Below are 27,999 nucleotides of genomic sequence, written 5' to 3'. Positions count from 1 at the left end.
ACACCAGTCTCTTACCTGGTTCTGACACAGGTGAGAATTTGGCGTTTGCAGAGCGTGGGTCTTTAGCCTCACTCCTGAAACATAAGAAACATGTGGCACCATGTTACAGTAATTCTATAACAATCCTTTGCCAAACTACTCTATAATATGAAGAGTAAATTTGATTGTTCCAGTGCAGAATCCCAAACTTAACAAAAACTATGTTATTTTGATGTTATCCTCTTTTTTGGGGGGGGGGGTAATCCATTCCCAACATAGGGACATGGGTGGCGCTGTGGTCTAAACCACTGAGCCTAGGGCTTGCTGATTGGAAGGTGAGCGGTTCAAATCCCCGCAACGGGGTGAGCTCCCGTTGTTTGGTCCCAGCTCCTGCCAACCTAGCAGTTCGAAAGCCCGTCAAAGTGCAAATAGAAAAATAGGTACCACTACAGCAGGAAGGTAAACGGCGTTTCCGTGCACCGATAGCGGTTTAGTCATGCTGGCCACGTGACCCAGAAAAACTGTCTGCAGATAAACATCGGCTCCCTCGGCCAGTAAAGCGAGATGAGCGCCGCAACCCCAGAGTAGTTCGCGACTGGACTTAACTGTCAGGGGTCCTTTACCAAATCCTTTCGGACAGCCTCAGCTACCTGAAACCCACTATGTAATGTAAATTGGGGGAAGAACATCCTGCCACTCTCACCATATGACCTGTTTTATCATGGAGCTGCAACATCCTCCTATATCCCACACTCTACAATCCCTGCTTCCTTTGTAGATTTGGAAAATGGAGCAAGAACTGGACACCAAAGTAATGCATTATATCTCCAGGACTCTAGCCAGGACGTTTATTCTCTTTCATCAAAATCAAAGGGAAGTGATGATTGTGATGACAACGCCTCCAAACTGATTTTTAAAATGATTATTACTATATTTATTAACCAACCTTCACCAGCAGGTCCTGGGGCAGGATGCAACAATTTAAAAATTCAGAATTAAAAGCGATTAAAATGCATTACTTGGGTTGAAAGCATATCTGCAGATTTTCACATGTGAAGCCATTAGACGACTTCAGCAATGCACCCAACTTGAAATTCAGCAACCACCAAGCAGTGTTTTGAATTGTGGCATAATTATAAAAGCGCAGTAATCTAAATTGATCTGAAGCAATTACATGACCTAAGATACATTTTCTACACATTCCTTTGCAGCACGTTTTGTCTTGTGTGAGGCTGCCCATAACCTGCCAAACTCTGTGTGGATACTGTGTGCATACTCAGTTCATTTCATTGAGGGATTGGGCCTTTCGTATTCCTACTAACCTCTCCCAAATTGGTAACACTATTTCTTATAGCAGAGTGACATTGTCATCCCCGCCCCGACCCACAAAAATCTATGTATGCCAGCTTTGTGTAAACAGAAAGTGTTATATGAACAAAATGTGCATTATTAAATACTTTGTTGCAGATGTGTATTTTATCATAGCACTGCCAGAAAACTAACTCCTGCAGCTTTCATAAATTGCTGCAAAATATAGGTATATTGCTGGTTCTCACAATACTTTACCAAAGGTATGTGCTGTGCCTGGCAACAGAAAGGATTGTGTGAATGGGGCCTTTATTGTGGCTGAAATTCCTTGCTCCTCATAAATCATTCTGTGACTTTGCAATCTTCTTGTGACTTTTGTCTATTCCTTAGACTAATTTATTCCTTAGGCTTCCTCATTCATGCATTTTCCCCCTTTCACATTTGAAGAAAAGCTGCTTATGTAGTAAAGTTTATTTCTGAACAACTTTCCCTTCTTTGTATCGCAAGATAACTTATTGTGCCTCCTTTGAGATAGATGATTGATAGATAGATAGATAGATAGATGATAGATAGAATTATTTATGTGTCCTCTTTGCTATAATTTATTTAATTTAGGGATCGCCAACAATCCTAAACTCCCTTATCCTTTATTTATCCATATGACTCTGTACTTTATTATTTTATTTGCCTTTTACAATACCTATTGTGAACATTTTTGAAGATTTAGATTTTGATAAATGAGCAGTGATCTATAGAACTAGCACTTTAATAAATACATTCCTATTTTATATAACAGTACTTTGCACTTAATTTTCATTTAAAATAAATAATGTAACAATAATAATATTATGTTCATCCACACTATCTATATTAGAGTCACTCACACGCACATATGCATGCATACATACATGGGACAAGCGCAGGTGGCGCTGTGGTCTAAACCACTGAGCCTCTTGGGCTTGTTGATCGGAAGGTCGGCAGTTCGAATCCCCATGACGGGGTGAGTTCCCGTTGCTCTGTCCCAGCTTCTGCCAACCTCGCAGTTCAAAAGCACACCAGTGAAAGTAGATAAATAGGTACCACTGTGGCGGGAAGGTAAATGGTGTTTCCATGTGCTCTGGCTTCCATCATGGTGTTCCATCATGCCAGAAGCTGTTTAGTCATGCTGGCCACATGACCCGGAAAGCTAGCTGTGGACAAATGCTGGCTCCCTCAGCCTGAAAAGCGAGATGAGTGCCACACCCCATAGTCACCTTTTACTGGACTTAACCATCCAGGGGTCCTTTACCTTTAACACACACACACACACACACACACACACGTGTATATAAATCCCATGAATACAAATCATGAATATGGATTCATGATTATGGATTTATATTAATTTTAATATAAAATTAAAGTTAAATTCCTCTCCTCCAGTACAGCATACGTAATTTATGGTGGAATACAGTTTATCCAGTTCTCTTTTAATATAGATTACTATTGGAACCCACTTAGCTATTTCCTCTCTAATAATTTTATGAGGGTGCATCATTGCAATTGATCTTGTTTGTAATTGTTTCCAGACTTTCTTAATTAAGGGAGCAAACCTTTGAGTCTATTTTATCCCTTCATTACCACTACATTTTTGTGTAGTTCATGTGTGTGTGTGTGTGTGTGTGTGTGTGTGTGTGTGTGTGTGTATGGGTTTCCTTTCTGCATTACCATTTTTGCACTCATGAGGGATGCTTATCATGGAGAAACACCTTTCTACACAGTTTTGGGCCATTTTTGTCTTCACAGGATCATAAACTATTCACCTCCTCAGCCTGACCTGATCTTGGAAGGCCAGGGCAAATATCTGTGCTACTTTCTCTTTTCTCCTACACCAGTGTGTTTTGGTTAGAAAACAGAGGCATACAAGAAATTGAAGTTCAAAAATAAAAATGTTAGTGACACTCTGCCCTCTGCTGGCTGAAATGTTGTTTTCCTTCCACCTGCTGCTTCTGTTCATAGTTACCTTCCAATCTACAGCCACAAAATGTGGCAGTATATCTTGGGAGAAATAGTGAGCCATTGCCAAGCTGAAGCCATACAGAGTGAATCTGTCAAATTATTTATTGTATAAAACTCTACCTTCATCAATGTTTTGCATATCCGGTTACTCACTTTGTGGTTTATAGGTGCTATGCAGTAGAGGACATAAAGCCTGGAGAATTTACAAATATCTATCAAAAAGGCCTCTTAGAGATTATGCATAATGTCCAAAGAATGTACAAGATGCAGTTGAGATATGCAAAGCCCCCAGGGCCTATTGGAGATTATGCATATTGACCGGAGAATGTACAAAACGTTCTTGAGGTGTGCACGTTTCTCAAGGCCTGCTGGAGAATATGTATATTGACTGGGAATGGTGCACAATTCCCTCTTTCATGGATAGATTATGAACATATATTCCATGAGGTGCAGTGAATGTGCACAATGACCAGCTATTATGCACATCAGCTACTAAGCACACATTACCTCTAATGATGGTTGTGTTCTGTTTTAATATTTCTTTCATAGGAGCATGCTATAAAACCATGGAAAAGGCTTTCTCACATCATTTGGTCCTGCTCAGTCCAAATACTAAGCACTATCTATCTTTGGGGACAAGCTGGATGGAAAAGAAATCTAAACGAACTAAATACATTACTGGAGGAGAGCAGGTGCCTGGTGTTATCTTCATCCCCTGTCTTCCTCTCTCCCTCCTGTATTGCTCCCCACAGATGGTGACCCCCTTGTGTGAAACGAATGGAGGGGAAGAAGACACCAGAACCTGCTCTCCCATTGCAGGCCCAAATGCCCTGTGGGAGGGAACCTGGCAGGTAGATTTTGAAATGGAATTATAGCCATTCTTACTATTGTATTTTGACTTTACTCATAAGCCTCCTTAAAGGCAGGATATAAATGACTGGAATAAATACAATAAATAAATAAATGGTTCACTTGGTGTTAGACCGTGGCACCTCTTGCCATCTGCTGTGATGTATGCAGTGGAGCATCTAAACATTAACTATGTATGAGGAGATAGCCAGGAGTGAAGTGGCCAAACTAGTGCTATGGCTGCGGAGGGATTGAATTATTGATATGAAACCTTGGCTTGCTTGCTTTCTCCCTTTAAAAAAAAAAAAAGCTTTCCTCTTTGCTTTTGAATAATACATTAAATTCTGCGCCAGTAATGATCATTTTCGTTATTCTCTTAATATGCTGTGAGAAAGAATGAGGACAACCACCACCAAAGCTTTCTCTACAGAAAGATGTTGGATTGGCAGCTCAGTCTTGTGAGTTGCTGCACCAGCAAAGATGCAGATAAAATGAGAACCCAACAACTGCTGTACCAGCCTATAAGAAAGGCAGTGCTTTGCAGTAGTTACAGTGCTAAGCTAGCACTAGGGTTCAAATCCCCACAGAGCCACAACGAAGTTTGCTAGGTGACCTGGCGCCAGTCACTGCCTCTAAGCCGCACCTACCCCACAGGGTTGTTGTGAAGATAAAACGGAGGAGGAAAACTATATATGCAACTTTCAGCTCCTTGGAAGAAAGGTGGGGTATAAATGTAATTAATAAATGTGACCCATCGGGATGCACTTGCCCTGCAAGCCACAAGAATGTTTCCTTTCCTAGGCGGGTCTTGAACCCTCATTCCAAGGGGGCTTTGTGCTCTCTCTAGACATCCTACCCAACAAGCTGTGTTATGTGGACTCTCCTTCCTTACCTTCCTACAGACTGTGCTCCAGACTGGTGGCTGCAAGCAGCATAAGGAAATCAAAACAGCTACATGTAGGGATGCATGCCTGGGGACTGACAGTAGCAGAGTGGTCATGGACTGAGCCATGTGGGGCTGATGGCACAGGCAGTGCTGTGGCATGATATTTCGTCGTGTGTGTGTGTGTTGGTGCAAGGGTGTGTGCTGAAGGCATGCCCCCAACATTATTAGTTTACGTTTGTTCCTTCCAAGCACAGTTTCTCATTGGTTGACTTTGGTGACATAGTCACTGCCACATTTACACTGATTTTGTCTTTTATGGCTGTGTGTTTCCCCCCTCCCTGAATAGGTATTGATGCCCATTACACCAGCATAGTGATGCCATCCCTGCTGCAATTGGTGTATATAGGATTGCTCTGCTAAATGTATTGATGGCATTATTTCAACTCAGCTAAGCCCCAGGTTACTTCTTAACTTTTACATCTCCATCCTTTCTCTCTCGCACCTTGTTTTTGTTCTGGAGCCCATCATGTCCCAACATTTTCCCTCATCCTTCTTTGCAATTATTTAAATTGGGTCAACCCTGTGCCTTCTCTCCTGATCCTTTAGCCGCTGATCTCTTGCTCTCCTTCTGCCTCCCCCAGGGTGTTGTTGTTTAGATTGTATGCCTGTGGACACGGTCCTTTAAATAGTAGTAGTAGTAGTAGTAGTAGTAGTAAATAATAATATTATTACTGTATTATTATTATTATTATTATTAATATACTTTACCTCCTGTTTTTTCGGAAAGTTTTTTGTCTCTTTGTCTGTTCTCTGCACTTTTGGATACCTCTTAGGCTGTTGTAACCAATTTTTTCATGAAGGTTCTTGAGATCAAGAACCCAGTTTTCACTGTGTGTTTCCCACGGCCCTGCCCACCCCAAACCCCATCTCGCCTTGCTTTGTACCCAGCCCAGCATTCAGTCTGAACCCTGCCTTGCCTTGTGTCTAGCCGGACTGCCGCAAGGTCACCTAAGGAGCTTCATAAGTGAGGATTTCAATCTGGCTCTCCAAAATTCCAGCCAACACTCTAACCACTACAGATTGCTGACTGAAACTACATAGTCAGAAAATAAAACACTGAATCTGATTTGGCCACATTGGCTGTCAGTACACTTCTAGACCCAGTTCAAAATGCTGGTTTTAACCTATTAAATTTTGCATGTTGAGGAACCCCAGTGAATTGTGAAACAGCTTCCACCTTGGGAACCTTGACAGACCTTTAAATCATAAACAGAAGCCCTCTACTGAGTACCTCCTCCAGTAGAAGTCCAGAGGGTTGTGCCAAGGCAAAGGGCCTTTTCTGCACTGGCTCCCCATCTAACAGATGTTCTCCCTAAAGAGGCCTGTCTGGGACATCATGTCACTTGGACATCATGTCATTGCTGGGTTTAAACTTTTCTTTACTCCCAGGCATTTGAGTGTTGGTGTTTTATTGTTGCTTCTTGGGGATCAGCTTTGCTTTAAAGTTTATTTTTTGGCAAAAAACATCAATTCTCACAGTGGTTTAATTATCCATTCTTCTCAGGGAACCTTACAAAATGTAGTTCTGTGTAGGGAACAGGGATCTCCTAATAACGCTCGGCACCTTTAACAAACTACAGTTCCAAGAATTCTCTTGAAGAAGGTATGAGTGTTAAATTGTATGATGTTGCTTTAATTGTATAGTGCAAATGGGGTGTTGGTCATGTTTATTAACTTCAGGGAGTCTGCTCTGAGGAGGACTAGCACTGAATACCACACATACATACATACATACATACATACTGAGCTTAGATGGTCTACTGGCCTGACTCAGAATAAGGCAGCTTCCCAAGTTCTACAGAGTAGCAAAAATAAATAAACAGCAACGAGAGAAGGGAGAGATCACGGCGTACAGTAGATTTGCTTGCCAAAGAGCAGCTGCTAAGAAAGCCACAAAAGGGGAAAGCAGACCAGGGATTCAGTACCAAATTACTACAAAAAGGAATGTTGGGGAGAGAAGCAAATGCCCTCCCAAATTAAAGGAGGGGTGTCAGGAGCACAAGAGGAGCATTAATGGAAGAATCTCAGAAAACACAGAGGGCAAAATGAAGAAATCAGACAAGGAGGCATAGAGAAGGGGGAAGATAAATGGAGCCAATTCAAGCAGCAAAGTCAAATAACAGGAAGCCAAGAGAAAAGGGGAGATCCCCAAACAGAACACCTGCCTGGCCTGTAGCAGATCCAGTTTGAGCCTCAACACCACTAGCATTTTATCATGAATGTAGCATTTAGTTGGGCTTTTAAACTTGGGCGTGGGAGAAAGAATCTGAATGGTATCCATTTATTTACTGCTGCAATACATTGCAATAATGTTTGGGACTTCTGGATTGATGTCCAGGGGGGAATTTCTGAAAGGTGGCACTTTGTCCTGGATCTTAGGCAAGTCAGTAAAAAAAAAAAAATCGAAGCTTTGGGGATTGTCTTTTAAAAAAAAAAGCATCAAACATTAAAAACTTCCTGATACAGGGCTGCCTTCAGATGTCTTCTAAAAGTTGTGTACCGTATTTTTCGCTCCATAGGACGCTCCGGACCATAGGGCGCACCTCGTTTTTACAGGAGGAAACCAGGAAAAAAATATTTTTTTGGTTTCCCTCCTCTAAAACCCATGTGTGGTTTTTTTTGAGAATCAGCTCAAAGTTTTGCAGCTTTTTTTGCAAAGGGAAAAGCCCTGCTTTTTGAGAATCAGTTCAGATTTGTGCAGCTTTTGCAAAGGGGGGAAAGCATTCCTTACAAACCAGTAAGCACCAGTACAAACCAGTACAGACCAGTAAGCACCAGCAGGTAATAGGAAGCAAGAGGAAAGCAAACCAGTACAAACCAGTAAGCACCAGTACAAACCAGTACAGACTAGTAAGCACCAGTACAAACCAGTACGCACCAGGAAGTAATAGGAAGCAAGAGGAAAGCAAACCAGTACAAACCAGTAAGCACCAGTACAAACCAGTAAGCACCAGTACAAACCAGTACGCACCAGTAAGCACCAGCAGGTAATAGGAAGCAAGAGGAAAGCAAACCAGTACAAACCAGTAAGCACCAGTACAAACCAGTACAGACCAGTAAGCACCAGTACAAACCAGTACGCACCAGGAAGTAATAGGAAGCAAGAGAAAGCAAACCAGTACAAACCAGTAAGCACCAGTACAAACCAGTACAGACCAGTAAGCACCAGTACAAACCACTACGCACCAGCAAGTAATAGAAAGCAAGAGGAAAGCAAACCAGTACAAACCAGTAAGCACCAGTACAAACCAGTATAGACCAGTAAGCACCAGTACAAACCAGTAAGCACCAGTACAAACCAGTACAGACCAGTAAGCACCAGTACAAACCAGTACGCACCAGCAAGTAATAGGAAGCAAGAGGAAAGCGAACCTGTAGAAACCAGTAAGCACCAGTAGAAACCAGTACAGACCAGTAAGCACCAGCAAGTAATAGAAAGCAAGAGGAAAACAAACCAGTACAAACCAGTAAGCACCAGTAGGTAATAGGAAGCAAGAAGAAAGCAAACCAGTAAGCACCAGCCAGTAATAGAAAGCAAGAGGAAAAGTAACAGAGAGCCTCAAATGGCTGAAAAACTCAATTTCCCAGGATCCTCAGCCCTCCCAAAGGGCTGTGCAAGGGGCCTGGGCGGGGCAGGAAGGGAGCTAGCTCCCTTATCTCCCTCCCTGATCTCCTGCAATCAGCTGTTGAGCGGGTTCCTTTCAACACTCTCTTTCCCTCTTGTTAGCCTTTAGCTCTTTCTACAACAGAAAAAGCAGGATCTGCCTTTCCCACCTGGGCAATTTGGCTCCAGGGACCATGCATTCGCTCCATAAGACGCACAGACATTTCCCCTTACTTTTTAGGAGGGGAAAAGTGCGTCTTATGGAGCAAAAAATACGGTAGTTCTTAATCTCCTTGACTTCTGAAGGGAGGGTGTTCCACAGGGAGGGAGCCATTACGGAGAAGGCCCTCTGCCTGGTTCCCTGTAACTTCACTTCTCACAGTGAGGGAACTACCAGAAGACCCTCAGAGGAGGACTTCAGTGTCGGGGCTGGACAATGGGGATGGAGACGCTCCTTCAGGTATTCTGATATTATCTATCATTTCTCTGGTGGCCTTCTTCTCAAATTAAGAATGCCCCATCCACCCAAAGAGTGGGCATGATCCAGCCAAAGTTATGCACTTCTACACCCCATTGAGTCCAATAGGATAGACTTCAATGTGCACTTACCCGTCCCACCAAAATCTATTGTGGTTTATAATCATTCTTTATTATGCCTGCAGTGGGCACAGCAAAAAAACAAAACAAAACAGTAATAGCACTGTAATCTGCATGCTGTTTGAAAAAACTTGTCTTGTCCTAACTGAATTCACAGAGTGGTCTATCTACTTGGGATCATTTTCTTCTACTTTAGAAAACTTAATCCAATTGCAGTGCAATTAGTACTGTAGTTCTGTGGGCTTCTTTTCCACTAAAAGTTTTGGAAGAGCATTAGGATTGATTCACATGACCTAGTTACAAAAAAGCTGATGGGCAGAAGGGCTTTGGCTGCTCTAGTAGCACCAAGCAGTTTCCATTGAAACCTCTGCTAAAATAGGTTGAAAATGCTATCTTTTCACAGTGGTTTCGATGGAATCTGCCTGGTGCTGTTGGAGCAACAAAGCCCTTGTACTGCAGTTCCCAAATGCCCAGCAACCAGCTGGCTGCCAGGTCATCGGGAAGCACTGCACACTGGCCCCATCCCCATGGGCCAACTTTGACAGGTAAGCAGGGCAACCTACCTGCAAATCACCTGGTGTCAGTATGGCATCAGATGATTGACAGGTGGGTTCTTCTGTCCACCTCTCAAAGTTGGCCTGTGGGGATTGGGCCAGATAAGGATCTGATCTGTCAGGCTAAAAAGGTTCCCCACCCCGACCTAATATGTAAGTAAGTCATTATCTGTGTTGCCATTTTGCCCATCATAATCAGAATTGTAGAGCAGGAAGGGACTCTGAGAGTCATCTAATCCACCCCCTGCAATGCAGGAATCTTTTTGCCCAAAGTGGGGCTCAAACACACAACCTGAGCTTAAGAGTCTCCTGTTCTACCAACTGAGCTATCCCAGGGGAAAGAGTATGAAGTACTCAGATGCCCATTTCAAGCTCTGATCCCTGATGAGCCTCTGCTGACCTGGCTAGTGTCAAAAAGTCACTTTGCTTGCCTTGCGTGTGAGCTCATGGTCTAACATTGAGATGACAGCATCATAAGTTCTGTGAGGTTAATGAGACTTCCTAATTAGCACACCTAGGATTAGGGATGGAGGAGAATGTCATTTCCATTTGCAAACAAACTAGACTCATCTGCACCTCCAAGACTAATAGACAGCTTGGAACAGTACAGTCATACCTCTGGTTGCGTTCGCTGTGGGTTGCGTTTGTCATGGGATACGAACACGCTGAACCCAGAAGTACTGGAACGAGTTACTTCCAGGTTCGGCACTTCACGCATGCACAGAAACACCAAATCGTGCCATGCACATGTGCAGAGGTGACGAATTGTGCCGTGCACATGCGCAGATTTGGCGTTTCAGGTTGTGCTCTTTCCATGTTGCGAACAGGCCTCCGGAACGGATCCCGTTCGCAACCAAAGGTACCACTGTATTATCCTTTCAATTTCGCACTTTTCTGAATTTTGCATTATAGGAATGCACCTAAATACATTTTAAAATATGCCTTTTTGGGAGGGGAATACATTTAGAAACATAGGTTAAAATAAATATTCAACTATGTATTTTTAAGTAGGCATTTAAATCTGTATTTAAATCTTCACTTTTGCCCGGATTTTTATTTTAATTACAAATTAATGAGATAACAGAACACATGCAATATTGACACAGAGTGAAACAGATTCACTCTGCCATCCCCACACTCCTTAGGCTCCCTCACTTCACACATAGTTCACTGTGTCTGTAAAACTAGTGTCTGCAGACAGCAAATGAGTATGTCATACCAGTGCTTTTGCCAAGGAGCTGAGTTTGGTCGTGGCAGCCTACCATGCGTACAGATGGAGGAAAAATCAAACATTTGCCATGTAATGTATGACAAGACTCTGAAAAGGTTCAGAAAGAAAAAGAGAATGCACACCAGCTGATTTGCCTTCTGCACTCTGGAATCTACATTCATAGTCTTCACAATATAATTCAACCAACATAAAACCAGACTCCCTGGAAAAGACCCTGATATTGGGAAAGATAGAGGGCACAAGGAGAAGGGGACGACAGAGGATAAGATGGTTGGACAGTGTTCTCGAAGCGACTGGCATAAATTTGGCCAAACTGCGGGAGGCAGTGGAGGATAGGGGTGCCTGGCGTGCTCTGGTCCATGGGGTCACGAAGAGTCGGACACGACTGAACGACTGAACAACAACAACAAAACCAGCCACCCAGATTCCTTCCCTGCCTCCTTTTTGTCCCCACTTCATTTCTTAATCATACTGCATCCTATTGAATATGGTTTCTAAATGTAAGCCCAGTTATGGAAGTATTTGTCATGGGAAAATATTTAATTGACAGGCTTTGAAGAGGCAAACCGCCTGTACATTTTATCTTAGGGTATTCTCCACTTTGCCTATTTTTATATAACAGGAATGGTATTGTGATCTCTGCATCCTCATTGCTTGGACAATACAACTGCGCACAGTTTACAATTTACTATTAAAAAAAAATCCATTCATGAAGCTATAAAAAGAAAGAAAATAAAAAGAGTGTATAAAACAGATCCTGACTTCAGATTTGCAATAATCATTCACACCCTTGATCTACAGCAGGCTAGCTAGGAATATGCTTTAGTGCTCTCCAGCATTGCCAGAGCATTGCAAGCCAACCCTGTAAGCCTGTATCCATGGAAACGTCCTACTGAAATAAGAGGCATGATAGCAAATCAATCGTTTTATTTTGAGAAAGGACTAGAACAATGTCTCCGAATGTCTTATACAGCCCATGTCCAAAAAGCCTACATGTATTTAATTAAAGCAGGGGGGCAGGGGAGATTGCTCTTTAAGACCAGTTGAGGCTAAATATTATTTGCTGTGACAATCAGCGAACAAGTCAGATGCTGACAGTACAGTGAAACAAAGCCAAAGCTGGAAGGAGCAATGCTTAATGAAGTATAAAATTGTTTAATTTAGCATCTATTTTTTTCCTTTCTGGGCACATGCTAGATGACGCTCAAAGCATGCCTGCAGAGTCTGGGTCACATCACCAATAGGATACTGGTTATCTAGTTAAGGAAGCAGTATCTGGTCTTTCTGGTAGCAAATTAGTATCCAGTATCATGACTCTTGCCCATGCAATGATGCCGTCTCCATCAGATGCCATTTCACAGCCATGTTGCCAGTTTTTGACTGACCCCTGCTCCTGTGTCTTCCGCAGCAGCTTGATGTCCAGGAATGCAAAGCAGCTGTGATTCCTGCATTGCAGGGGGTTGGACTAGATGACCCTTTAGGCGCCTTCCAATGCTACAATTCTAGGATTCTGTTATTCTTATTTCTACTGACCATGCTGCTTTTAAAATCGCAATACCATCACTGGCCAGTTTCCACCCTGATTACTTGATAACCCTACCAAAGAGGAATGGTTGAATAAACTATGTGAATACTGGGAATTAGCAAAGTTGACTGATTTGATAAGACAAAAACCAAAAAATAGAATTCAGAAACAATGGAAATGTTTAAATGACTATCTATGCAGACAAGGATTAAGTGTAAGGTATTGGGTGTGTTTAGAGTAGACTTGTGAAGGTTTTAGAAAACTTATTGACTGAAATATTTGTGTGAGATTGTGTGGGAGAAAAAAATACAGAATAACAAATACAATCTTGCTTAAAATGTACATAGGAAGTGCAATGTAAGCGGTGGAAGTCAACTAATGAAAGTTTATTATTACTGAAATATTTATAGAATAAATTTGGAAGAAATTCTTCCAATTTTTCTTCTTTTTCCGTTTCTTTCTTCTTCTCCTTCTTCTTCTTTCTTTATTCTTCTTCTAATCTTTATAGTGAAAGATGTAAGATAGGAAGCAATCCCAAAGGCATGTTAAAATGTGGGTTGATTCTATGTGTGGTGGGCCAATAACAGAATCATAAATTTGGAAGGGACCCAAGGATCATCTAGTCCAACCCCCTGCAATGCAGGAATCTCAGCTAAAGTATCCATATCAGATGGCCATTCAACCTCTGCTTAAAACCCTTCAATGAAGTGGAGTTGTATTATAGCAAAGCAGCCTATAAGTCCAGGTTCTGAGTTTCTCTTTCAGATGTGTTTGTAGAGAAGTAATAAAATAAGAACATCAACACTTTTGTATGTAGTCATGCAATAAATCAGCTGCATGCCCAAATCCAGCCCACACACCAAGACCTCCAATTTTGATGCATATCTAAAATTATGCAAATAAACCTTTGCAGTACACCATTAAATTAATACCGGGTATCTAGAATAACCTGCCCATTCTTTTTCCAGAGAGCAAAAGTCATGCCTTCCTTGGAAAGTTAACTATAGCATACAAACTGTAATGACATGTCTCTGGTCTGGCAGGTGTCTATGCTGACAACTTGTGGCATGCTACAGCTGCTAGTGAAACAACGTATTTGAAAATGCCCCAAGTCAGATTGCGGTACAATCTCATAAAGTGCTAGTATAGGGTACATTACTGCTTCTGACAGCTGTGTTTGCTTTGCTTCTGCTTTCTTCACCTACCAGAAAGTAACTCATGCCTAGAAAAGATTTGTTTCCTGCTAGGTCCACATAACTCAGCACTTGGTTTGCCTCAGCCTTAGCCCCTCTGGGTTTTCTCATGAAGGCCGTCCGCAACATTATATCTAATCATTTCATTTCACCGCCACCCCTGCTACCACATTATTGCTGTCTTGAGGGGCTATAGCAACAAAACCAGGACAAAAGTAAAAGAGAACAGCCCCCTCCAGCCACTATTTTTATTGCATCTTCAGGGTGGTTGGTTCTCATTATGCTATTGGGGCAGTCACACACAACCCCACTGTTTGCATCTGCAAAACCTTTGGGGTGGTCACACTGCTTCATTTTCAATCGGTGTATTTCCTGTAACCTTCTGCTGAAATCCTGTAATTTTATATAGCACAGACGTTCTGGTTTATTTTTGTCCCACTTTCATTGGGCTATATAGCAATGATGTGGCAGCATTTGGGAAGCATCACAGAACAAACCAAAACAGGGGGTGGAAATCACCATTAAAGCACTACTGTTGGGTCAAGGGCATGTTGTAGAATACACCTGCAATAAAACACTAGTCTGGAGGATATAAGGAGTAAAAGGCTTTCAGGAGGAAGTTACAGGATATGCCCTGGTTGGGAATGAAGCAGTGTGACCACCCTAACACTTACACAGGCATAAATAGTATTGAAAGTGGGGTTACATATGACTGCCCCAATAGCATCATGAGCATACATTATCATGGATATGCAAATAAAGGGATATCTGGACAGCCCTAACTCACCTCTGTTGGGTATACTTCCATTTTTAACACTGTATCTGACTTACTGAGGACAAGCGCCCATGGCTCTTTCAGTCATGGATTCTACCACACCATGCAGACGCCCTAGCTGCAGACCTATATTATTATTATTATTATTATTATTAGCCCACTTCCGGATCATCAGGAGGTGGCTTTGCGGGCATCACGACCCGAACATGTGCGTAGGGGCTGAATCCAGTAAGCCCATTCCCGCGCCTCCCCACAGGCCAACCAATCAGGTCGGCCTGGGGGGGGGCGTGTCTAAGTCCCTTTAAACTAAGTGGCGAGCAGGAAGCTCGCCCTCTTTGTGCTGCTTCCCAGCTGCTTAGGTTCACCCACCCACCCTCCCTTTAGGTTTAGCATTGGCCTTTCTATGGACTTCGGTTGGTCGCCTTGGTTGGCCGTGGGGCCTGGTAGGACTTTTTCCCAATTGGACTAGCCAAGATGGGTTTTTTCACCTACCTCGTAGCAATCGTCACAACTCTTGGTTTGGAGGTTAGGCATTGGAAATTTCCATATGAAGGGGGGAGGGGAGGTAGCGTCATCAACTGCCCCTCAATTGAAGGGTATTCCGGTAAAGGTTTCCGGGGGCGTGGCCCTGTCCAAAGCCCGGGGAGCTGAGGACCCAAGGCACTTCCCTTACGGTGATCACAGGGGCAATTCTGGGAGATGTTCATCACTGGGGTTCCTTACTGGTGGTTAACCCTTCACTGACTCCCAACACATGGGTTGGGGTCGGATATACCTGATAGGGTCCAATGCCTAAGCCAATACCGCTCAACATCCGTAACCAATAAAGTTGTGGCCTTTACACCCATTACAATTGGCATAACGTGTCTGTGTCATTACTTCTACGGGGAGGGGAGGGACATAGCCACGCAAATATATATACCGCTCTATACCAGAGCTCGCAGGAGGAAACCAGAACAGAAAACCACAAAATATACAATCAAGATAAAAACAATAACCCACTAACCCCCTCCCCCAATTTTTTTAAGGGCATAGGATACATCCTATATACATCCTAAATAGTTATCCGTAACGTCTTTCTGCTTTTACTCCTATTCCAAATCTGGCACGCATTTTCATGTTTTAAATGCAGATATCCCATTTGTTTACCTTGTCAATGTGTAAAATAAGAATAAAATTATGTTGCTCCATAAGTAGCAATATAAAAAATGAACAATTTATTTATGCCATGAGGTTTCTTGAACCTGACATCATATATTATTTATGCCATGAGGTTTCTTGAACCTGACATCATATATGATAGCAGGTGTGGGAAAGGTGGGTGTGGTTTTCTCAAAGTCACTTGGGGGGCAAGTCCCACCCGCTGGTTGTCTGCAGCAAACACAAGTCTTTCCCAGCCAGGTGACTAAGCAAGAAAAGGTTACAAAAGAGTGGCGTCTTTTTATGTAGCCAACAAATACCTTACGTCTGAGCATGCAGACTAGCAAAAATGTTTCTAGGGTACCAGTTTTTTCTGGATTTACTTATGAGGCTGTTTCACAAATTATATTTCCACATCTCTCAGTAATCAGAGGTAAATTAATCTAATCCTTGCTAGAAAGTTGCTAAAACTTTGGGGGGGGGGGGTTGGGGGACATGTTGGAGGGAAAAATATATGGACATTATAAATAATAACCCTTCAGAGCCTTTGTCTATGGCAAAATGAGTGGGCAGGAAGTAAGTGCTTTCCTAATTGGTCTCAATGCACTTAGGGTCCTCTTTCAAGGACTCACCTTATGACAGCAAGTCATCACGGGTCTTCTCCATAACTGCTCTCTCTTTGGTAGCATCCTCTAAAAGTGGGAGAGTGGACACCTTCGGCAGTACTTTACACTGGAACGTTGAATAACCACGTAACGGTGTGCTGCTTGGTGTAACTTCTTGGTCTTGTGAATGTTTCTCCAGCAAACCACTCCTTCTGCAGAAAGACTGTGAAAAGCCACTAGCTGTGTCTGAGCAGATGGAACCAAAGAGTGGCAAAAATGTAGGCCTGCAAATGTGTGCCATGGTGGTAGAATTTTGAGCACTGAGTTCAAATCTGAAATCTTTGATATAGGACAGGGCTTGATTATTCAACTGGGCATATTCAAAGGGTAGTTTGCTTTTTGCAACTGGACCCATACAGTTTAGGATACTTGTGTTTTCCTGATCTTCAAAACAAACGAGACCTTCCTTTTGATCCGCGAGAGACGTAACACTAGCACCAATATTTGACTCAATGTTATATTGGCTTGAAGGATGGCTGGGAGAACCTTTTGGGCTTGGGGTTATACAGCTACATTCATTTTGTATTTGTTTTGTGAATTGAACTATTGCATCTGTATCACTGCTCACTTCATTTTCAATGCAATCATCTTCTAAGTGCTTACTTGCAGAGTCATGATTGATCTTTAGGGAAGCAACCTGAGTGACACAATGTTCCAAAAGCCTCATTACATTTGTGTCACTCTCCTTGGATGTCTGGCTGATCTGGCTTTTGGAACAACTGAGATTCAGTGGCTCTGTTGGCTTGTCACATTCAACAGACCAGGTTTGATCCTTCATCTCATATTCCTCTCCAGTCTCTAGAGAATCTGGAGAGGTTGCAGCAGTCATGTAAGAAGAACATGATTCTGCATCATGGTTATCCGTTACCAGTGGGTTATCATCAGTTGGGCAAATTGTCTCCAGATTCAAAACTTCTAGTGAAAGAGTTTCACTGCTAGGATCTGTGCATTCTTCAATGAGAGATATCTTCTCCATTAAAGAAGAGCTCATGAGGAGATCATCCCAACTCTCTGATCTCTGTGTGCCGCATGATATGCTATTGTCTGTTGTGAGCCCAGATATTGCACTCCAGTTTCCTTCCCTGTCTTGAGAACTTTCTTGAGTTGAGCTGCACGAAGGAACATCAATTTGGGTTTGTTCAGTTCTGTCCGCTGAATATACCTCAGTTCCATTTTTGCAGTCAGCTGAAGACGTCTCTGCGTTGTTTTTATTTTCCTCAATAGCAGATATACAGTTGTTTTGGCATGTGCTGAGACTGGTGGGCACTGGCTCACCATCTCTCTCCATCTGTGGTGGAGGGTTCTTGGGAAAGTCTTGGGGGGAAATCAAGCCTGGGTTTTTTCTCAGCCAGTTGATGATCCCCATGGTCAGGGAGAGCTCTGTATCACAGAGCTTAAGCAAGCATTCTTTCCCTTTCCATGTGCTGTGAAGGAATCCTTGGCTGATTATGTCAATGGCTGGCTGAGAAGCCATATTTTCTTCTGACCCTACATGAAAGCTGTAAATTGACAAAGGGATTTCAATTGCCTTTTCTGAAGTGCTTTCAGACATGCATAGGTCATCATCTAGAACTGGGCTGATCTGAGCCTCATTGGGATCATAAAATAGTTCATAAAGGGCATCGCCACTATAACTGTCTCTTGGAAACCTACCTGGTACCCCAGGGGACTGATCCTCCCTTATTTCATCATCTTGCCCAGGAGAAAATGAATCATAGTATCCTTCATCACTGGTTGACATAGATTCCTGGTTGTCACTCTTTGGGGTCCCTGTATCTATGGAACTCTCTTTGGAAGAGTCAGGGGAAGAAAGCAGATCAGTCACTGAGGCACTGGTCTCATTTCTAGACTTTCCCAGTTCACTACTGGGTATTTTCAGAAGCCTCCTATCAAACAGGGTCTTCTGATGCAGCTGCACTGATTTGTTGATGTTGTCCCAGAGTTTTGCAAAGTCTGCTGCTTCATTCTGGGCTGGGGATGCAAGCTGTTCCACTCCACCTTGAAAGGACCCCATAGCAGGACTATCTTTCTGTTGCGATTGCCTGAGCGAGATTTCTTTGCTAACCTCCAGTTCCATATTAGCTGAGCTCTCGTCGGCGAAGATCTCTCCACACCCAGTAAGAGAATCAAAGCTCTTCAGGGAAGCAACATCTTCGCACAGAGCACTGGAGTACTCATAGGAGGACTCTGACAGCAGCTCGCCATCAGAAAATTCTTGTCCCAAGCAGTCAGCAGAAAACGTTTCCCCGGCTTTGAAGAAATACTTTCCGAACCTGCCTGCCAACTCTGACTTGCAGCCTGGAAATGGCAGCCTTTTTTGTTTCTCTGACAGCAAGGAAAGACTCTCTGGCTTGTTTTTTTTCATGTGAAATATATCCCGGAGGCCTTTTTTAGATCGCTTCAGGGAAATCCTCTTCCTTGGGATACTTTTTGCAACCGCTGGCACAAAGGGCACCTGTGGCACAAAGTTTCGGTAATCAATCATCTGCTGCGGGCTGTTCAAGAAGTGGCTCGAGTTGCCCACTGGTTCTTTCTTGCTGCTAGAATTCTGTGTGTTCCCAATTCCAGAAAAGCTGGCACTGTTGATCATACGTCCTTTACTTCTCCCAGGAGCTGCAACGCCTTCCTCTGAGATCTTGTTATTGTAGCTGCAGTGTTCAGTTTTGTCCACACCTCCCAGAACACAGTCATGGGTTTTACTTTTCCGTACAGGTTTGTAGAAGGATTCTGGGAGCAACAGTATGCTCTCACTAGATCCAGTCTTGATTGAGCTGTTGGAAATGCTATCGCTTCTATCTGCAGAAAAACTTGGTTTTTGGATTTCAACTGCAGGGTGGCTCCTTTCTTTTATGTCTGTTCCTACATTGCCCTTCTCCCCAGGACTCAAGCTCACTAAAGGTAATTTCTCATGGGTCAGCTGCATGCTGGATTTTATAAAGGTTTTTCCTCTTTTGAACTCCATGTTGTCTCATCACATCTGGATCTACAATCAAAACAAAGAGTAAACTTAAGGAGTACCTCCAGGATTCACTTGGTGGCAAGCAACCACCAAAAAAAATGCTTCTGGGAGACTTTGTCTAAAATCAGGGTTTTAAAAGTTTAAAAGTTTTAGAGGGAACATGGAAGCAAGAACTTGAATAAATCTAGATGTGTTAGTTTTGCTTAGGACATTTTAATCGTTTGCTTCTTGACTTGGGTGGGTATAAATAATAAAATTATTTTATTCATTCATTCATTCATTCATTCCCACCCAAGTCAAGAAGCAAAGGCTTAAAATGTCCTAAGCAAAACTAACACATCTAGATTTATTCAAGTTCTTGCTTCCACGTTCCCTCTAAAATGACAATAAGTGGTTAGGCACTTAGTAGCTGTCTTAGCAGTGTCTGTTCAAATAATGTTTCCTGATCCAATCAAGATGTTCAAAGTGGGTTGTGGCAAAGTCAGGAAGCAACTACTCTTGCCTTCTTAGGAACGTGCTGTGCACTTTGAATATCCTAATTCTAGAACAGGGGTAGGCAACCTAAGGCCCGCGAGCCAGATGCGGCCCAATCGCCTTCTCAATTCGGCCCGCAGACGGTTCAGGAATCAGCATGTTTTTACATGAGTAGAATGTGTCCTTTTATTTAAAATGCATCTCTGGGTTATTTGTGGGGCATAGAAATTCATTCATTTTTTTTTTTCAAAATATAGTCCAGCCCACCACATGGTCTGAGGGACGGTGGACCGGCCCACGGCTGAAAAAGGTTGCTGACCCCTGTTCTAGAAGGATAGTACTGTGCTGCAGAACTGGTTTAGTCCTTTGTGCAAGACATTTCCACCTGCTGTGTTGTGCTTGAAGAATGGTTGTTTGGTCAATAGCCATTTGGATGTATTTTGTTTTTCAAAATTTAGATTAACTTGATGACCTGGCCATTAATCTCCCTGTTCCATCATGACCCTTTCAAGATTAGACTCTTACTATGATCTGAAAATAGCAGATTGCTCCACTGAAGTCAATAATGCATCATAGTTTTTAGAAAAATTGTTTACACTAATTTTTTTTAATACTAAATTTATAATTTCCCAGCTACAAATAGCAATCATAGCTTGCTTTCCATTGCTGTCACATTCTGCTGTCATCTTTCATCAAGCCACAGCTTTATTTCTAACTGTTATATAAATAATTGCAGCCACAGTATATGGATATTCACCATTTGCAAACTGAGCTATATGTCCATTTTTGACATAGTGAAGTTACTCCAGATTATCACTGACATTTTGAATATTCCAGCATCTGGTGAGATTGTATGCTATATATCATATGACGGGAAACATTGGGATCTTTCTAAGTTGTGCTCAAAGTAGACCCATTGAAATCAATGGGCATGTTAGTCCTAACTTAATGGATTTACTCTGAATATGACCCATTGCGGGGAAACTAGCTAGGCTGTGTAAATTTCTATCCTGGAGTTTGTCAAACCACTATTCATCATACCAAAATAATGAGGAAATTTGTAACTATACCCAAAATAATTGTGTGAATCAATCCAAGTCTCCTTAAAGTAAAAGGCAATATATTGGCTAAAATACAGCACTTTGACTTAACTGGAGTGCAGATCAACCTATTTTATTATCAGGATACAGAGAAGCACAATATGTTGTCATTTTTGTTTTGTTTGTTAAAGATTTAAATTATCAAAGAATCAAACAAATAAGTCAAAGCAATGTTTGCTTGTTGTATGCTTTACAATGTATCCTAGATTCATTGAATTAAAGCTGCAGTCTTTAAGCCCCATTTAACTTAATTTGGACTTACTTTTAAGTAGACAGGTATAGTGTTGCATTAAAAATGTCCCATTGGATTTTTATATGTATTGGTATTCAGGAGCTGGACTTATATCTAGAATCTCATATTACTTTTCTGCTTTTTGATGCTTGGTTATAAGTATTAGTGGGGGGGCAGCTTTTCATTCCTTTTTTCTAAAGCTTCTTTTCAAATTGTGCATTTGTCACTGTCACAATTTAATTAAAAGATTTAATCATTATCTCTCACATAGTGTGCTTTAATGGCAATTTATTAAAGACATTATTCATTGAGAGTGTTGCCTATTTGTTGTTGTGGTTTGTTTGTTGTTTTTTTTAAAAAAACCCAGCTAAGATGAAAATGGCTTGAGAGTATTTACATATTTTATTTTAATTCTCACATTCTAAATGCAATTCATATGGATATCACAATTTTTGTATTTTACAGTTTAATAACTGTATTTTTTGATATTAAGGCTTATGGCCAATTTGACAAATTACTCTTCTATTTATTTAGAGTGTGATGCAGAGATACATTTAAATAACTATTGATCATCTCACTGCTCAAACTGATTGCTCTAATAATAGCCTCTCCATTTCCCTTTGAAAGAAAAATTGAAAAAAGGGTGACACAATGGATTTTTGCCAGACAAGAATGTTATTTGTATGTTATTATCATCATTCTAAATAGAATAATGCAACATAGGCTCCCATTCTTAAAGCATCCTACATGCTTGGAGCACTGTTTTCTTTTTGTTTCATCAGCCCTCTTTATCATCTGCCTCTCTAGGGTAAAATAGCTTTCTAATTTGAATATCATTTTAGGTCAGTCTCTGATTTCCTCATGAATTGGCCAAAACATGTAAATTTCCATTGGCTTTTTTTCAGGCTTAATATGCTCAGGAAATAAAAATTGCAAATCCTCTGAACATTTAAACTGTTTATATTTTTACAGTATTAATCCTATCTGTATAGACCTTCATTTCCTCCCCAGCAAAGTATAAATGAGGAATCTGTATCTTAAATTAAGCAAAGCCAACTGTTCATTTAAATGAAGGATGCTATGTAGCTGGAAAAGGCCTTAGTTATCACACATCTTCAGTTTTGTGAGAATGAATTACCCAGCAGTACTGGGGGTTTTACTACTTCCCCCTTCTTTATTCTGCAGGGTACATACAGTAATATTTCCAGACAGTCAGCACAATGGATAGCTCCCTGTGTCAATCCTCTGATCGAAGAAAAATTGCAATAATTATTCTTTCACGGCTAATGCAGAAATGGACAACTGAGGAAGAATAACAGCGCACAGGAATGCGGGCAAGAAATTAATTTGCTTCGCAAGATTTCCTTCATGCCAACAGTGTGCTACAATAGTTTATGCAGGTCTTCCTCGCCCCTCCTTGAAGCTGAGAGATCCCCCCCCCCCCACTTCTTCTTCACACCTTATGGAATAACTGCATGGCAGCCAGCACAGTAAGCTAACCAATCACTAGCTTACCTCCAGAGGAGAGAGAGAGAGAGAGAGCTCAACAACAACAACAAAAATCTTTGCAGTATACCTGAGAGGAAATCAGCATTTCATTTCTGGCTGTATTTGGCAGCCCGCTGTATTAGCCTGCAAAGCTTCCACCCTGCCAGATCTCATCACCTTTGCTGTTCAGTGCCTACACAAAGAATGAATATGCACATTAAGGTCCGGCATCAGAAAGAAGAGCAAGGAAGAAGCAACTAGCCCAAAATAATCACATACGCACACTGCCACTGGGACAAAGAAAAACAAACACACCACACCCTTGCACCAAAAAACCTAGTAAAAAGCCAAGGCAACAAAAGATCCTACTCACCATGTTTTACCATACCAAAAGCAGAAATCTTTGCAATTGTATTCTTGCTGCTGAGGCTGCTAAGTGTTTTATGCAAAAGCTCCTGTAATGCATGTGAGACTCTAAGGGGCTGGTTTCTTCTCTTTGCTTCTTTGCTCCTCCTCCTCCTCCTCCTCCCCCTCCTCTTCCCCAGCTTTGAAATATTCCCAGGTATTTGATATCACACCCTGCATGGACTTCAGGTTTTCACATGTAGCCAATTTTAGAACAGAGAGGATTCTTTCAGCCATCTGTAAACACCAACTGTTAGCATCCACACCTAAGCATTTGTGCTTCTTGTTATTCTTTGCAAATAAAAGGTTTTGAAATGTCCATATTCCCCCAGTGTTTATAATGCTGGTTTTCAGAGGCGATTAGTGTGTGGATTGATATCTAACAGTTTGTAAGCAGACATCATTATCCATTGTGTAGTAAGGTCGATGTACTGTGTCCATTTTTGAAGATGTTTAAATGGAGCATAGTGGGGAATAAGACAGCTCTCTGTGTCCTCTGCTTATTTGGAAGGCATTTTGCATCAGAAGGGAGATGGGAGGTGAGAAAGGCAGCAGCAAAAGGCTTCCCACATAAAAAAGACCCAGGGCACTTCTAATCTGTTGCTTTTTTGTAGGTGGGTTTCAGTCACATACTGGCAAATTCACATTGTACAACTGAAGTGGATTTGGTGTTCTTTTGGAAGGCGCTTCCAAAAACAACCTGACTTTCTGCAGTAAGAAAAGTGGTGTGAAAATAATAATTGCTTGATATCACTTAGGGCTGCACTACACACATATAACCTCCCAACAAATAAATCAGAATTAATGCTCAAAGAACAATGGACATCTTATAACCTCCCATAAACTTTGTGCAGACAAATCAGCACGAATGTTCAATGAACGGGCCTTCTGGAAGTAATTTTAGCCATTTCTTCTTCAGTGCCATTGCTGTCTGTAAACATTTTCTGTTTTATTTAAATGCTCGAAAAGAACATGAGCAGAGCAGCACTCTTCGCATTTGTGGTTTCCAGCAAATGGTATTCAGAGGCTAGTAGCCATTGATAGCCTTATCTTCTTATTGACATGTCTTATCCTCTTTGAAAGTCATCCAAGTTGATGGCCATCATCAATACCTCTTGTGGAAACAAATGCCATAATACTAGTAGTAGTAGCAGCAGTAGCAGTAGTAGTAATAGTATTTTATTTATTACCTACCTTTCACCCTAAGGTCACAAGGCAGGTTACAAGTTTAAAATGCAACATTAAAAACAGCTAAAAGCTAATTACGACCACAAGATTGAGGTGGGTGGAGGGATGGGTGTGTTGTGTTGTGTCGTGTTGTGTTGTGTCGTATTGTGTCGAAGTCCAGGGTAAAGCATATGAGAAAACAGTATAATGAAGGTACCAGACACACCTCTGAGGAGGAGGGAATTCCACAATATAGGAGCTGCTACAGATCATGTCTTTTCCTGGGCTACCTGAACTTCTGAAGCTGTGTGAAGAAATACTTTATTCTCCCTGTCCTGAATCATCCAACATTCAACTTCATTGAACGCCCACCCCAGAGCTCTAGTATTATGACTGGAAACCAAAAGAGCGTCATCTAACCCTGTCCCTGGGCCACACCCCTCACAGTCATTCCTTTGCATCCTCCTTCAACTTTTGTCTACCTTGAATGTGTTTTTGAGCTAATGCTTCTTGCTTGCCTGGATGGAGGTAAAGGTAAAAAAAGGTAAATGAGCAGGAGGGTATAAATGTGTGTAGAAACTAACCTATTGCAAACATGCGCTGGATTATGGAGAAAGCTAGAGAGTTCCAGAAAAACATCTACTTCTGCTTCATTGACTACACAAAAGCATTTGACTGTGTCGACCACAGCAAACTATGGCAAGTTCTTAAAGAAATGGGAGTGCCGGATCACCTCATTTGTCTCCTGAGAAATCTCTATGTGGGACAAGAAGCTACAGTTAGAACTGGATATGGAACAACTGATTGGTTCAAAATTGGGAAAGGAGTACGACAAGGCTGTATATTGTCTCCCTGCTTATTTAACTTATATGCAGAATTCATCATGCGAAAGGCTGGACTGGATGAATCCCAAACCAGAATTAAGATTGCCGGAAAAAATATCAACAACCTCAGATATGCTGATGATACTACCTTGATGGCAGAAAGTGAGGAGGAATTAAAGAACCTTTTAATGAGGGTGAAAGAGGAAAGCGCAAGATATGGTCTGAAGCTCAACATCAAAAAAACTAAGATCATGGCCACTGGTCCCATCACCTCCTGGCAAATAGAAGGGGAAGAAATGGAGGCAGTGAGAGATTTCACTTTCTTGGGTTCCATGATCACTGCAGATGGTGACAGCAGTCACGAAAATAGAAGACGCCTGCTTCTTGGGAGAAAAGCAATGAAAAACCTAGACAGCATCTTAAAAAGCAAAGATATCACCTTGCCGACAAAGGTCCGTATAGTTAAAGCTATGGTCTTCCCAGTAGTAATGTACGGAAGTGAGAGCTGGACCATCAAGAAGGCTGATCGCCGAAGAATTGATGCTTTTGAATTATGGTGCTGGAGGAGACTCTTGAGAGTCCCATGGACTGCAAGAAGATCAAACCTATCCATTCTCAAAGAAATCAGCCCTGAATGCTCACTAGAAGGACAGATCCTGAAGTTGAGGCTCCAGTACTTTGGCCACCTCATGAGAAGAGAAGACTCCCTAGAAAAGACCCTGATGTTGGGAAAGATGGAGGGCACAAGGAGAAGGGGACGACAGAGGATGAGATGGTTGGACAGTGTTCTCTAAGCTACTAACATGAGTTTGGCCAAACTGCGAGAGGTAGTGAAGGATAGGCGTGCCTGGCGTGCTCTGGTCCATGGAGTCACGAAGAGTCGGACACGACTGAACGACTGAACAACAACAGAAACTAACCTACTGCACATATTCAGTGTTCTGCCCACTTTTGCCTCTGACCTCGCACACCACTAGAATGTGGCCCTCAAAAGCTTGCCTAGAAGGGAATATGGCCCTTGCACTTAAAAAAAATACCACTTCTTGCTTAAAATGTTTTTCTGACATTTAACTGAAATGTTTCAGGGCATTCAGATGGAAGGAATGAGCCTCTAAAATGTTGGTTTTTTTTAAAAAAAAACTCCCCTATTCCTTCCAATACACATACCAGTGTCTGTCACCTGAAGAAGAAAATGTAGATCTAAGGTTTCCTTCACTCTGCAAAAAGACCTTTAACTTTTAATCAGATATTATTTTATATATTAGAAATATACATATGTCAAGTCCTTATATACCTAACTTGTTTCTTGGGACACAGGTTCTAAAGATTTTTGGTGGGGGTTTTCTTGGCTGACAACACTTGAGTTGAGCCAAGTGCTTCTAACAACCCTGAGAGGTTTCCATCAAATCTTTGTCAAGGAAAACAAACTTCATTGGGATTTCTGTCCTTGTTTTGGCATCTTAAAATAGAACTCAGTTATCCCATGTTAGTCATCCCTGATGTAAACTCTGTTCTTTAGCAGCCTAATTGGGCTACGTTTGTACTGAAAACTTTTCTGAGGCAATTTCTAAGATTGGGAACTATCCATATCTACTGAATGCAAAGCAGCTTGTTCTGCAGGAATATTAACCAGTAGGGAGTTTTGCTCCTTATATTAACGTTCATAGACTAGAAACATCCATTGCAGGGGTTGGATGGCAACAGGTTGAAGAGAATATGGCTCTATAATATGAGCCCGCTTCCAGGCTCCATTTCACATTTCGCTGATAACAGTCTGACAGTGTAGATCAGAGCAACACACACAGGGCCAACATGAGGCAAGGTGAGGTGACTTCCTGAGGCAGCAGGATCCACAGGGGCAGCAGATCCCAATGTAGATCTTTTATTCCCCCTTTGTTCCTGATGTCAATCTTCACTCCCCCCCCCTTCCTCCCTGGCATTGGTTTTTTTGCCATTTTGTGGTTGGCCTAAGGTGCCAAATGTCTTGGGCCGGCCCAGTTAGCATTGAGCAGCCACAAAGCAAGAAAGTGGGCAGAAGGCCTGGCAGCCATTTTGTCAACAGAAGGCAATCAGGGAGCCAGCAATACAAGCCAGTAGCATGGAAGCTGCTCTTTCAGTGCATGTCACTTTGTGTGGAGCAGAGAACTAAAACCATGCTTGTCAGAACAGAATCAAAAAGTGGATTATTTCATAACAGCCCGTCTGAAAGCAAGCAGCACAGTCTGTTGTGTTTGTTAGTGTCCCTGGTTTGCTTTACACAAGCTCTGGAATTCATCTACTCTTGTGTCTAGGGAAGACATGGTGTGCCAGGTGTAGAGACAGTGTGGGGGTAGTGGTCCCCCCCTTCTTTCACAATGCTAGAACATTCCAGCTGAACGTTGGGAGATTCGGGTCAAACAAAAATAACTTCTTCAGCACGTAGGTAAACTATGAAATTTGCTTCCACAAGACTGCCAACTTGGACAGCTGTAAAAGGGTAATAGAGTATAAGGCTCTTAATGATTCCTAGTCATAATTGCTACATTTCCTCCAGTATCAGAGGCAGCATGCCTCTTAATACCAGTCACTGTGGACCAGGAGAGTGCTATGACATATCCTGATTGTGAACTTTCCAGAGGCATCTAGTTGACCACTGTATGAACAGAATGCTGGAAGAGATAAGTCTTTCATCTGATCTAGCAGTGCTCATGTTCATTCTAGATTTATTTAATACTTTGTTTTTATTATTCTTTCCTCCTGATTTAGGGAACAGCTGTAAAGGATGTAGAATTGTATTGTATTGTTAATCTTTCAATTAATCATAAGAAAATAGCTTATTTTGCATTGGGTCTATTCCTCCTCCCAAAGCATAAGATAAAAACAAAAAGCACTTTAGATTGGGCAGGGAGGATGTCAAGCCACATTTTATTCTCCATTTTGCAGCTCAATATTTCATAGCAGTTGGCAATAATATATATGGGATTTTGGTGTATGTGTAGGCTGCTCT

General features: G+C 41.9%; 1 protein-coding gene and 1 long non-coding RNA gene across 3 annotated transcripts in view; one reads left to right on the top strand and one right to left on the bottom strand.

Moving 5' to 3' along the window:
- The window catches only part of LOC117047146, a 74,822-nt gene extending 52,400 nt beyond the window's left edge, over nt 1–22,422 (top strand). The window contains exon 3 of the long non-coding RNA XR_004426664.1: nt 22,315–22,422. This is a non-coding gene — a long non-coding RNA (uncharacterized LOC117047146). The remainder of the gene's footprint in view (nt 1–22,314) is intronic.
- On the bottom strand, nt 2–23,128 carry AMER3 (APC membrane recruitment protein 3). 2 transcript variants are annotated; one of them, XM_033149956.1, is made up of 4 exons: nt 22,991–23,128; nt 22,706–22,810; nt 16,332–19,347; nt 2–74 (listed from the first exon to the last, which is right to left on the bottom strand). In XM_033149956.1, exon 3 carries the CDS (start codon nt 19,324–19,326, stop codon nt 16,333–16,335), a length of 2,994 nt encoding a protein of 997 aa, XP_033005847.1. In that variant the 5' UTR covers nt 19,327–19,347; nt 22,706–22,810; nt 22,991–23,128; the 3' UTR covers nt 2–74; nt 16,332. The 2 variants fall into 2 exon arrangements, with proteins under 2 accessions (XP_033005847.1, XP_033005849.1); XM_033149958.1 differs by lacking the exon at nt 2–74 and adding an exon at nt 14,164–14,177.
- Between the last annotated feature and the right edge of the window lie 4,871 nt (nt 23,129–27,999).

The sequence above is a fragment of the Lacerta agilis genome, chromosome 5, assembly GCF_009819535.1.
Source record: "Lacerta agilis isolate rLacAgi1 chromosome 5, rLacAgi1.pri, whole genome shotgun sequence".
Taxonomy (NCBI): Eukaryota; Metazoa; Chordata; class Lepidosauria; order Squamata; family Lacertidae; genus Lacerta; species Lacerta agilis.
The sequence above is the reverse complement of the archived record's forward strand: the minus strand, read 5'-3'. Positions and strand labels throughout refer to the sequence as shown.